The 13,977-nt window shown below is 38.4% G+C and overlaps 1 protein-coding gene across 1 annotated transcript in view; it reads left to right on the top strand.

Annotated features, from left to right (window-relative positions):
* SLC9A9 (solute carrier family 9 member A9) overlaps positions 1-13,977 on the top strand; it is a 538,704-nt gene that overhangs the window by 255,903 nt on the left and 268,824 nt on the right. The window contains exon 9 of the mRNA XM_059391790.1: positions 10,656-10,744. Coding sequence (XP_059247773.1) covers positions 10,656-10,744 — 89 coding nt within the window. The remainder of the gene's footprint in view (positions 1-10,655; positions 10,745-13,977) is intronic.

Here is a 13,977-nt window from a genome sequence, read left to right on the forward strand (position 1 = left end):
ATCATTTCATTAGAAAGTCTTCTGGATTCTATGCAAATGTGAAAACTACATGGAAGGGTATTATGGGCAATTGGACCTGGACATCTTGGGTGAGGTTTTTCATTAGCCATTTAGGTGACTCTGATGCAAATAACTCTGATGGAAATGAAAACTGAATAGACGGGGAAGCTTGATGAACACCAAGTCCTGAGACAGAATAGCGGAGATATAAATGAAAAAGTGTTTTTTTCTTCTTTTCTAGACCCAAATTTAATTTGCACAAATACCCACTGCTATATTTTGAATGAGATTTTTTTTTAAATGGAAATTTATAAACCTTGCAACATAGAGGGGAAGTAACTCTTAAATGCATGCCTACACTGCATTGGAGAAACCAGGAATAAGAACATAGATTCATGCTATTTTCTATATTGATTTTCTTATATTCCACAGACTCATGATTAATCTGCCAACTGTGGCGTTGCCAAATATGGTGAGCTAGACAGTAATTGTGCTCTTTGGAAACTTGGAATCTTTCATATTCCCTAAAGGAGTTTTCCATTTCTTTAAATCTTTGACTTTTCAGTTCCAGGTTCACGTTCAACGGTGGTAGTAGGAAACCTGTCAGAAATGTCTCTTTTTACTAGATCAAAAATAAGTAAAAGCGTGGCATATAAAAATAACCCATCAACTTTAAAACCCCACAGAGTACCATCTGAAAGCAAGACACATTTTTTCTTTCTCTCTTGTTCTCTGTGTTCTCATAATATAATCAATATATCCTGTCCAAAAATGCAATATTCTTTAGTCTTAGAAACCCCTCAAGTCTGCATTTAATGTCAAAGAAAATCATGCTCCTTGTGACAGACGTTTATTTTTCAGCTTCTGTATCTGAAGGCTTCATCAACTTTTAATGAAAAAAGAACTACTGAATAATGTTATCAGTAACAAAGAGTGTAGGTGACAATCAATACTTTTGAATAAGAAAATTTAAATATTAGGAGAAAATGGACCCTGCCACTAACAAATCCAGATAAACATCTATTTGTATGTGAGGATCAAAAACTAATTTCTCTTGCATTCTCTTTTCAAAGCAGAGGAATATTTTTTGAAATAGAGATTCATTCTTTTGGCCAATCTGCATTTCCTCGCCTGATGTCTGTGGGCACTGTTATAGGAGTTGGGGGCAATACAAAGAGGGAGGGCGTAGACCCAGTGCTTAAGGAGATCTAGGTCAAGAGGGAGACTCCTGGTAATCTAACTGACAGGAGGTCAATGTGACGCTGAGGGCCCCATGTAATTCTTCAATTCCATATATGCAGACCTTGTAGCAAATGTAAACACTGATCCACTCAGATCACAGACATTTAAGATTGAAAAGTACTTAGAGATCTTCTAGAGCAGTGTTTGCCAGAGTCTCTTGACCCTTATTGGCCAAAAATAAAATAAAATAGCTTTATCATTCCCTTATTTGCAGACAAGTATAATTTTTTTTTGACAAGTATAATTTTTGCCCACGAAAGTACTTACATACTTGAAAATACACAAAAAGTTTAATTAAAAACTGATGTTTTTATATTTTCTTTCATCTTTCAATGGGTTTTCTTGTACATTCCAACTTAATGAATACTAATGCAGATCATCTTCTTTAATTCATTGAGAAGAAGACAATGGACCAGGCAATGAATTTAAATTGCACAAGGCATCCAAGTGGATGAACTGCAACCAGATAGTTCCCAGGCCTCTTGATGTCTACTGTAGTACATTTTTCCTTATATAATTTACAATCACACACTGAACCTTGATCATGTAACCTTATGTTTATATATATGCATAGACATAGACATAGACAATATCTAGTAGTACTAATGCTCTCTGAAAGGGTCCAGAAATGGGAAGCAAGGACAACAGTGTACATGGCACTCTATTAACCATATGTTAATTGTCCTATGAAAATTGATCTCTGTGGAAAGAATGTCCTTGCCAGCAGAATCATTATTTTTCCCAAAGAATTATGGACCTCCTCATGCTGATTCCTAAATTTTCTTAGTTGCCAATTAATTTGAATTTAACTGTGTACTTTGTGGTTTCTCAAACAGCTCTTTTAGCTAGTGTGATAAAATATTGGTTCTAGTTTTTGTTTAAAATTGCACAATTGAGTCCCTACAACCAGCCCTTTCAGGATCTTGTACACTACTGAAGTCTCACTGTGCAAACAGTGAAAGGCAATCTTGTGCATACACATGAGTCAGAAAGTATTATTATATTTTCTAGGCCAAGAAATATATTTTCTTGGCCTAGAATATATTTTATTCAATCAAGAAAATATATTTTCTTGATTTCTTTCAGAGCTCGGATATTTGTGAGCACGTTCCCCTCTCTGTGGACTCAGATGTATGGACTTGATTCCGTCCGTCATTACCACAGGACCCCATAAATAGAACTTGAATCCAAAATCTTAGACATGCAATGTAGCTATTGCACTTAGTGATTGCTTGTTTTTGCAGCAGAGATGGAAAAAGAATGATCAGTTTTTATTTTTGTTGGGAAGAAAAATGTAATAATGTTTGCCTGCATAGGACAGACATACTGGATGTTTCATATTTCCGATATTTAGAAAAGAACAAATAAAACATGTAAGACAAATGCTTTTGTACTTATAGCAGTTAGTTTGACAATTAATACAGTTTAATAATTGTTTCTTTTAATAATTTTCCTAGAAAATGTAATTAATTAATCAATTAATTAATTAATTCTATTTGTATTTATGTCCTAACCTGTAATTGATTAAAACCCAAAGCATGCAGGTAAACTGCACATTTCTCAAACATGCTCCACAGTCTCCTGCCTCTCTCCCTTCATTCACATTGAATTCCCTACTCCTGATTCGTCATCCTCAAACTCTTGTCATCTTTCAACACCCAAATACCTCTGCATCTTTTAGGAAAATTTTTCCCATTTCTCTTGCACCTTCCCCAGCCCAAAAAAAATCATAATATCTCAGGATTTCTGTTTTCTTGTCACCAACTACATTATACTTTCTATTAGATGTCTTTGTGTACATGTTGTCTCTGTGAGAAGACATAAAGCTGCTTGAAGTCTAAGACCAGCTTTATCCATCCTTGTGTCCCGCATAGCCATAACCTGTGTTTACTCACTGAATGACCTCCATAGATAAATAGGATTTGAGTAGATGATAGCAGATACCCAAGATAACTTGCAAAAATCTAGTACTTAACTAGAGTATTACTGAAAATTGTCTAAATTTGATTAGGAATAAAGAGCTCATTTTCATTTGGTTTTTCTTGGCACAGGAATTACTGTGGAAGAAATGGCAAAAAATAATGATTAAGGATATAGAATATACAAGACATGTACTAGATCCTTTGTACTTCTTCCCCCAGCAGTGTATGAAACAGGAAGTATTGTGTCTATCTGTGGAATCAGCTAAGCTATTCCTTCTTTTCATGTCTTCTTTCTTTCATCTACTTCTAGTAATTATAGTAAAATCTGGGATGTACTTATTAATGTTTATTTTATGAAGCATGTTAATATCCATGATATAGCTTTATATTGAGAACAGACCTCTAAGATGGATTCGATACTACCCAAATGAGAAAACTGACTCTTAGTTGGTGAAGCCATTGGCCAATGTCACCCATTTTCTACCTATAACCATAACCAGAGAATGGCAGCCTGAGAAGGGTGGAGATCTTAATGACCCCAGGCTCTGAAAGACACAAACCACACAATTACTTTTTTTTTTTAAGATTTTATTTATTTATTTGACAGAGATAGATCACAAGTAGGCAGAGGCAGACGAAGAGAGAGAGAGAGGGAAGCAGGCTCCCTGCTGAACAGAGAGCCCGATGCAGGACTCAATCCCAGGACCCTGAGATCATGACCTGAGCCAAAGGCAGAGGCTTAACCTACTGAGCCACCCAGGCACCCAAACCACACAATTACTTTACAACTCTTAATTTTACTGACCAAATCTAGGTGTTATATGTTCTCTTTGACCATTTTGTTTTTATTTTTCTTTTATTGGGTTTTTAATTCCACTTTCTTTGAGTCCATTATTATGTCTGTTGTCTAGCTTCTTGAGGTAAATCATCCAATTCTTTTTTTTTTTTTTTCCTAATGGAATGCATACAAGTCTGTAAACTTCCCTCTGAATAATTTGGTCTCATCTCATTGGTTTCGATAAGAAGTATATTCTACACTCACTGTTATTTATTTCTACATAAGCTCAAATTGCAAATTTGATTTCATCTTCAACTCCAATTTCATCTAGAAGAATACAGTTAAAAAAAATACCTAATGGATACATTTTTGTTGATATGCTTTTTTTGTTAATTTCCAATTTTATAATATTGTGATTGAAGAATGTGATTTATTTGCTTTTTTCTGAAGGGGAAAATTATTCAACAGTTTGATAGAAAGAAAAATATATTATCAATTTTATTCCAAATTTTCCATAAATAATACTAATATAAAGAAAAAAAGTTAAACTCCTCAAATGTCCTTGATAAATAATTGTTCCATGAAACTGTAATTATTTTATGGAATCCTGTCAATTCTGCGAAGTTATGAAAAGAAAAATAAAAACTAAAAACACAGGAATATAATTTTAAAACTTTTTGTATAGTTAGTAAAAAACATTTTGGACCACACAAGGTCAAAGCAAGCCATACAAGAGGTGGTGAACTGAGACTTAATACCAAAACATTGGTCAGAGATTTGCTTCTCAAAGTGAGATGCTAGGATCAGTGGCATAGACATCCCTGGTAGTATAAAATGCAGAATCATGGGCTCCACTCCAAACCTACTGAAGAAGAATCTGCATTTTACAAGATTCCCAGGTGATTCCAATGTACATTAACATTCAGAGGCATTAGGTGGAGTTTTTTTTTTTTTGAAAGATTTTATTTATTTATTTGACAGACAGAGATCACAAGTAGGCAGAGAAGCATGCAGAGAGAGAGGAGGAAGCAGGCTCCCCGCTGAGCAGACAGCTGGACGTGGAGCTGGATCCACATCTGGGATCATGACCTGAGCCAAAGGCAGAGGCTTTAACCCACTAAGCCACCAAGGCGCCCCTAGGTGGAGTTTTGAAATCTCTCTTGCCTAATCCAGATGCTTGGGTCATAGCTGAGCTTTCAGGTGGGGTCAAGAAGATTCTGCTGTAGGGGGAGGACAGTAGGATATGCTGTAAATTTAGCATAACCAGGAAATGACAAGGACAAGCAAAACAGAGGGGGAAGAAACAGCAAGCGAGAAAATAAAGGAAGTGGGTTTCTCTGAGGTGAGCTGCATCTGTCACTTGGACACCAACATCAGAGTTCACCGTATTCAATGTCCTTTGACCTGAAAGTCTGTGGTCTAAAGACTCAGAAACATCTTTTTTCTACACAAAGGGGACTTCCTGAGTTTATCTTTAAATCTCATAGCTCACTTGAAAAAAATTAAGTTTTTAATGATTAGAAGGTATGGTAATGATGTGTTTTAAAATTTTATTTTAGAAGAGTTGTCTCCTTAAAAGGATATTTGATGGTCCAGGAGTTTATTTTGTCTTTACCTTTTGAGAAAGTTAAGCTGGGCCACCTCTACTCAAATGTCTAAAGGTTTCATTTGGAACCAGCATTAGTTCCTCATCCTAAATAAATAAATAAAGGCTAAATTGAGATGTTAATCCTAGTGAATTAATAAAATAGTATATAGGAAAATGATAGACCCAGGGAACTGGAGGATATCCAGACCCTTTATGAAAAGAGTTTTTTTTCCCACAGCAGCTCTGGCAGATAATCATTCAAACCTTTGGTTTGGCCCCAAAATTTCAAATGATAGGGAACTTCTCACACTTCAAGGTAGCCACACTATAGGATAGTGCTCATATTTTAGAAAGATCATATGATTCGGAGTCAGAAGACACGTGTCCAAGTATAACCCAAGCCTCTTTAATAGTTCTAGGCCTAACTTATTTCCTTCCCCCAAGTCTCTTGTTCTAATCTAGTGGCTCAAACTCACACTTTTTTAAAATGACAATTTTAACCATAAGTAGAATTGAAAGGAGACTGAGGCCAGTCCTCTGGGACTTGGCACAGCATCTCCGCTGCCACTGGCATCCTCCATTGTCCAGTTATGACAGGACGATATGGGGAAAATCTTACTTCCAGGTGACAAAACTTCAGTGGTTTCCGGGAACCATCAATGCTTAGAATCAGAAGGGACACACAAGTGAGTACTGGTCGGGATTCTGTCAGGAAAAGAGAAACCAGTTGGCTATGCCCAGAGTTTAATGCGGGAGATTAGGTGTACAGATGGTAGAGAGTTGAAAAAATACAAAGGGAGCACTGAGGCCATACAGGTAGTAAGTGCCGGCAGCAAGTGTGAACCCTGGGTCAGGAGGGCCAAATGGAAGAGAATCTGTAAGTTCCTAAGAGGGAACTGCGGGAGCTTTGACCCAGACCTCTGAGGTCACTGGCTGGCTATTGCTTTTTCTGAGGAAGGCCCGTGAGGCTGGAACCAACTGGAAGCTATGGTGAAGAACCACTGCTGAGATGCCGCTGACGGGAGCAATAGGCAAGCAAGAATGCAGCGAGGCCTTTTCTCTTCCTCTTACATCCCAGCCTCCCTCTGGGGCTCATCTCAGCAGAGCTTAGCAGGCTCTGGAGAAGGAAGATGGGGTCTGCAGATCCCCAGCCCCAGGATCACAGGGAGAGCACAGGCAGGTGTGTTTGGAGCCAAGACCCTGGTTTGCTGACTCACACAGAGAGCACTTGGTGCCCTCCATCCCCCTGTAGACCCGAGAATCTGAGATCCAGGCAGGTAAGAGAGTTGCCTAGGGCCCCATCTACCAGTCGGACAACTAGTGCTGGCAGGCATAGGGATGCAAAAATATAATGACAGCTAAAATGCACTTTCCAGAAAAGATTGTGTTTATTCATTTGAGAGAGAGAGAGAGAGAGCATGAGAAGGGAGAGGGTCAGAGGGAGAAGCAGACTCCCTGCCAAGCAGGGGGCCTGGTGTAGGACTCAATCCTGGGACTCCAGGACCACGAGCCAAGCTGAAGGTAGTTGCTCAACCAACTGGGCCACCCAGGCACCCTAACATGTACTTTTGTAAGAGAAAACCCTCAACTCTGAATCCACTTAAATGGCAGAGAATTTAGAGGTGTATTTAGCTGAGACATTTTCAAAATATGTTTTGGCTTGTAAAAGTCATACTAATTACAGTAATTTGTGTGGGTTAATTAATACTAAAGTATAGAATTATGATTATGTAGGCTAATACTGAAGATTAGATCAACTCAGTTGTTATACTTTAATTACACCAAGCCTCTGGTCATATAGGCATACTTTTCATTTGTTTGTTTGTGTGATGCATCTGTATACACAACTCAAAAAAAAAAAGTATTAGCAGAGGCATTGCCTGCTAGTGTTCTAATGGAAGCAAGGAAACGAAACCAGTGGAGCTACTAGAGAATGTATCCTCAAACAAGATACCAGCCTCTTTGGATATATAATCTTCATCATCATATCTCAATTTCTCTGGGACATCAGAAATGATATTTTTTAGATGGCTTAAGATTACCTTAAAACATTCACAGATGGACTGGTACAGGCAGTAAAGCACAGGGAGTTTGTTAAATTTTGAAATCTCAGTTCTGCCACTTTCAAGGTGACCTTAAGTAAATTACTTTTGTTTCTTACTTGTTACATGGGAATAGGAATATGCATTAATTTATTCAGCAAATATTCACTGAATGCCTACCATGTGCCTGGCTTTGCTCAGAGGGTTAGGGACCAGTCAATCCCCCTGAACTCAATGAGCTTTCCTTTGCCATTCTGGAAGGCAGAAAATAAACACAGGAATTTCCAAAATGTTAGGTGGCAGTAAATAATATCAAAAAGAACAAAGAAAGATAGGCAATTAGAGAATGATGGAAGGGATCATTTTTATAGAATGCATGCAGAAGACGTGTCTGAGAGTGTAACATCTTAAGGGAAGGAGAGAGCCATGTGGATATCTGAAGAGCTTTCCAAATAGTAGGAATCAGAAACTGAAGGGCCCTGCAGTGTGCTTAGCAAGGATCTAGTGTACTGCAAGGTATGAGTATAGCAGGAGATGAGCTTAGAGACCTGTGGATAGGAAAGAAGGGGGCCAAACTAGATCCTAACAGGGTCTTTTTGTCATGGGGATCTATTACAAAGTTTAGGGAAGAGAACTGACATGATCTCACATGATCTCAATTGTCTTAAAAGAACCACTGTGGCTGGATGGAAGCTAGATTGCAGGAGCCTAACAGGGAAGACAAGCGGACCAATCAGGAACCTGTAATCTAGGCAGAAAAACAACAACGGTGGCTTGGAAAAGGATGTTAGGGGAGGCAGTGTTGAGAAGTGGCTGTGTTCAGGTAAGTTTCAAAGGACAAGACAACAAAATCACTGAAGCGCAGAGAGAAGAAAAGTAAAGGGTGATCCTGAATTTTGGCCTGAGCAGCAAGAAGAATGGAGATGCTATCACTGAGAAGGGGAAGACAGTAGGAAGAGCTGGTTAATAGTACTAAGTCTATTGTGAAATAATAAATCAATGCAATAGATAAGATGATGTAAAACAACAGCAGCAAAAACGGTGTGTTCTTGGCCTGCCATAGGCATTCAGCCAGACTTAAATCCTCTCCCTCTCCTTTATAACACTTCTTTGTTACCACTTCTTGTTCTCAGAATACATTTATGCACTACCCACACATACTCCCACCCCTTTTATTCACAACCTCTCTGCAAATCAATATACAATCAAACATTTCCACATCAGTGGGAGGGTCAGCTAAACCTCACCCAGAAAAATCTCCAACAGACTACAGAATCGGCAGAGATAGGTAAATTACATTTTAAATAAGGAAAGAAAACTATTTGATAACAAAACAACATGTATGGCAATCTTCCTAGTGCCTCAAAGTACTTAAAGTGCTTCAGTACCCTAAAAGTTTCCCAGGTATTGGTTGTTTTTTAATAGAATTTTTGTGAAGAGTAATACACATTGTTTATAAGCATCCCTTTCTTAGAATTTTTGAAGAAAGGCTAAAAAACCAAAAAGTTACCCAAAAATCTATAGAATGCTTACTGCATATATATTTCTTGGCAAAATTTCCTAGTCATTCTGTTGCCTAAAATTTTGAAGCAAATTAAAAGGATATAAGACATGTAAATGGCTATGCACTTGTATAAGTAAATATATCTCTTTTTCTTAAAGATTTTATTTATTTATTTGACAGAAATCACAAGTAGGCGGAGAGGCAGGCAGAGAGAGAGGAAGGGAAGCAGGCTCCCTGCTGAGCAGAGAGCCCGATGCGGGACTCGATCCCAGGACCCTGAGATCATGACCTGAGCCGAAAGCAGCGGCTTAACCCACTGGGCCACCCAGGCGCCCCTAAGTAAATATATCTTAACAATACTTTATCCAAAGCAAATCCAAGTAATAACCACCATATAAATAGAAACATACAGTCTACGTACCAAATAAATAAATAAATAAAAGCTTGGTTCTTTAAAATTCTTTATTGTGGATTCATTTGCAATGTCAGTATTCAGTTCACATATCTCTATACTCTTAAGAATCATCAGCATTTAATTTATGAGTGTTTTTAGTTGGAAAGACTCTGCTGCTTAAAATTCAATTCGATCCCCTTGTTCTGACTTGAGGAATACTTACATCTTGTGTTTTTCCCAAAGCCCTCCTCTCTGCTCAACTTCCCATAATTAATAGAATCTTTAATCCAAAGTATGATGCCATCCCCACCAATTGCCTACCCCAACTCAGAGCTGATAAGAGAATAGCAGCCCAGAGACAAATAACAACGTTTGTCTCATGGTTGCTAGTCCTCTATCCCCAGGGAACATCTAGTGTATGTATGGCTTCATGTCACATAAAGCTGGGTATACTGATAGCTTAAGAAATCAATCCTGCAGTCAGCCTAGAAGCAGCTGAAGACTCACTGTAGGAAGGAAGCACACAAGAACAGACCAGCTTACCTTCAAGGAGTGTGTGCCTTGGATGTACTCACTAAGTTCTTCAGCAGCAGAAAATAGAACACCCAGCTTTGTCAGGGAGGCACAGGGCCAAAAAGGACCTTTCTCTCATGCTTGGCAAGTAGAGGCATTGGCAGGGGCAACAAAACCCTTATAGATTTCTTACGTTTGTGACTCATGGTTTTCAATACTAAATTATGTATGACGGGAACCTCTTCAGGTTCCTCAGGATACCCAGTGAAAAGCAAATGTTTGAGTGAGTGTGCCAGCATCTAGGAGAAAATGCAAAAAAGCAGTTGGCACTAGCTATGAGAAGACCGGAGTTGCCCATATAGTCTCTTGTTCATGTTTCCCCAAGTATAACTTTCTTAACTCATGATCAGAGAATCATTTATCCTCAAGAAGAATGTACTTCTTAATACTTTTCTTTAGGTTAATCCTGTAGGACCCATGTTTAAAACAAGTAGAAAGGTGTATGCCAATACAAGATCCTTTTAATTATGAAGAACTGACAATTATGGTAATTATTAGCAGTTTTAACTCTACTGACATCAAGTCCCCCTCTTCTTCTAGCTGATGTGGCCCTACCCATTGTATTAGATGGGAAAGAAAATTGGTTTTGACTGGTATGTTTTTGAATTTCAGGAATAGTTGCTGTTCTCTTCTGTGGAGTCACACAAGCACATTATACCTACAACAATCTGTCGTCCGACTCCAAAATGAGGACTAAACAGGTAAAAGAAAAAATTCACTGCAGGCTTTGTCTCTTTTCACAGTGTAATGGTTATGTTGCAATTCCGCCAATGTACTCGGAAAGAATTTCATTAGTGAAGGAAGAAAGTAAGCTTAAGGCTTCATTATAGGTTGGATATTTATAGATTTTTTTTTCCTCCAGGATAACCATTAACAATTCTCTTGGTAAGCAAAAATATAGTTATAATAGTCTCTCCCTCCTGAGAAATGTGGAACATAGACTGTCAGTCTTGAAGATGAAAGGCCCACAGTCAGTAATAATTCACAGTCACTTACATCTAAAAGCATTATAAAGCATGTGAGATAGGGTAGTTATATAGAGAGAAGGAAATGAAGAAGAATAAGGAAGTGATGTTTGGTCTTTAATTGGGTGCTTTCGCTTCTAAGTAAACTCAGCTGCTAGTTGTCACACTAGCAGAATGTATTTCCCATATGCCAAAAACACATGTGTTTGGATATTTGTACATGAACCTTCATAGATTCCTTACAAAAACATGCTGCACAGCCCCTCTGCAGCAAGAACTATACTAGGTACTAAGGATAAAAGGACATGGGATATGACCTTGCTTTTAGGGTTCATTACCAAGTCTGTTGATGAGGATAAGGATGTGAAAGGAACAATTAATTATCCACAGTGTAATACAGATTGTGATAGAAATATCTGTATACGATGTTTGGGGAGCACTCATTAGGGCATCCTCTTTAGTTAGGATTGGGAAGATGAAGAGAAAGTTTCCAGAGATGATGTCCAATCTGAAGCTTGAAATACAATAGAAGTTAATTAGGTAATCATGTGGAGTCTAATGAAGGGTGGGAAGGTAGCATGAAGAGCATTTGAAACCAAAGTTGAGGATGGACAAAAATCTCTGAAGCAACTGATTGAAGCACTATAACTAGTTCTGTGTGCTAGGGAATGGGGTAAGGCTACAGTGAGGGATGGATCCATAGAGCGAGAGACCAGTTTACGTAAGGACGTCCATAGCTTGTGAAGGAGTGTTTAAACTTTGTCCTAAAGGTAATGGGGAGTGTCTTAACCAACAGAAATGTATTGTATGAGAAATGTAGAAGTCTAAGTTCAAGGTGTCAGCAGAATTAGTTCCTTCCGAAGGACTATGAGGGAGAGTCTGTTCTATTCCTTTCTCTTAGCTTCTGGCAGTTTTCCAACAATCTTTGGTATTCTTAAACTTGGAGACATGTCATCTTACTCTCTACCCTTCATATTCACATGGCATTCTCCTTATGAGTGTCTCTGTCTCCAAATGTCCCTTTTTTAAAGGAAATCAGCCAGATTAGAGGCCCACTCTTCTCTAGTATAACCTCATTTTAACTAAACTAATTATATTTTACATGACCCTATTTACAAACAAGGTCACTTTCTGAGGTATTAGGGGTTAGGACTTCAACATATGAATTTTGGGGGAGCCTGCATTCAGCCCGTAACAGGAAATCACTGAAGTATCTGAAGAAAAGTGATTTTAGGATTTTAGGATAATTGGAGTTCCATTTTAGAAATATGACTCTGGTAGACAAGAGGAGCATGGATCAAATGACATTTGTCATTTGCTGTGAAAGAAACAACCATACAACCTAACCTCGGTGGCATCCAAAAATAATGTTTATTTCTTACACATCTGCAAGACTTAAGTCTAGAGTGGGCTTGGCTGGGGCATGTAGCAGTACCATCTGACTGTCACTCTTCGCCTAGCAGACAAGCAGGCCCTAAGGTGCAAGTCCATTTCAAGCCTCTGCTTGCATCACATTTTCACATCCTATTGACCAAAGAAAATCACATGCGTAAGCCTAAGGTCAAGAGACTGACCCGGTCACCAGCCCACAGTGGGAGAGCACTGCAAGGTTATATGGTTAAGGAGTGTGGATAAAGAGAATAATGAAGAATTGGACCAAATGTTTGCAATCTACCCCAAAATACAAATGGAGGCAGAGAATCTTCTATTATAAGCCCAAAAATGCTGAGGATATTTAATATGATGTTAGAACAATGGGGGTGGAAGAAGCCAAAGTGACATCTGAGCAAAATGTAATTGGCCAGGAGTTCCTAAACAGTTTTTGAAGACCTACCTTAAAGCTCTAAAATGGTAATTAGTTTCCTCTGTCTTTGTCATGTCCCAAGCTTAGCAGGCTGTGACCCTACCTCCTACCTACCTAGGCCTCTCCCAGGACAGCCTTCCCTCTCTGACCACCAGGGGAATCATAAAGACACAATTACAGATTTTTTAAGGACACACAGTTAAAAAAAAAAAATGATACCAATACCTAGCAACCTCCAATATAATATCCTTTTAATTATAGAGACTACAGCATTCTCTAGGGCTTAAAGGGAAACATCTTGGGCTGGTTTTTTCTGACTTTGACTAGTTCTCTGAGCATTTGTATTCTGGAGAACTAAACTCTGGTTAGGGACTTGCACTTTTAAGTCACGCTATCTAGACTGCTCAGCAGAACTTCAAAGATAACTCATCTCATGGCAAGACAGCAACCTAGCACCTAGGGGAGACAAAGCCAAAATCAGTGCACCACAGCCTTCTGTTCTCTCAGTGATTTGACAAGCATTCCCTAATCGACTTCCAGCATCCGGTTTTATAATGCTCTCCTTTAAGGAAGGAAATTTTTACAAGTTCATTCTTTAACATCTGATACTTTCATCCCTCCATCTTCGTGTCCCCCTTTACCTCCCTTCTTGGGTGTCTAATTCATAGTAGAAGCTTAATGAATGCCTTCCCTTCTTCATTTCTTTTCTCTCGGGATTTGTCATTTGTCATTTTCTATTTCTTTTTCATATATATATATATATATATATATATATATATATATATATATTATGTATACATATATATACACACATGCATACCTCCATGTTCATATTTTCCACACTTGCGTACAGAGTCTGAGGTCATCCTTTGAAAGAAATGAGATCCAGACCTTTAATGAACTTCACAGAAAAGCAGCTCATGGCCACATCTGTACCAGTGTAGCAAACAAAGCTCAAACTCCATGTGGGAAGCCAATTACAAGTTGTAAAGAGAAGTTGAGGCAGTATTATAGAGGATACCACTATGTCCTCTCTGAAACTGGGGAAGATTTGCAAGATATTATTGGTTGATAATACATGGTTATAGAGAGCAGTATCTTCCTCTGTACCTCCCCACTCTGTGTTCACTGTCGGTGAGACTTTACTAACTGACTTCCTTTGTTC

Source organism: Mustela nigripes, chromosome 2 (genome assembly GCF_022355385.1).
Source record: "Mustela nigripes isolate SB6536 chromosome 2, MUSNIG.SB6536, whole genome shotgun sequence".
NCBI classification, from domain to species: Eukaryota; Metazoa; Chordata; class Mammalia; order Carnivora; family Mustelidae; genus Mustela; species Mustela nigripes.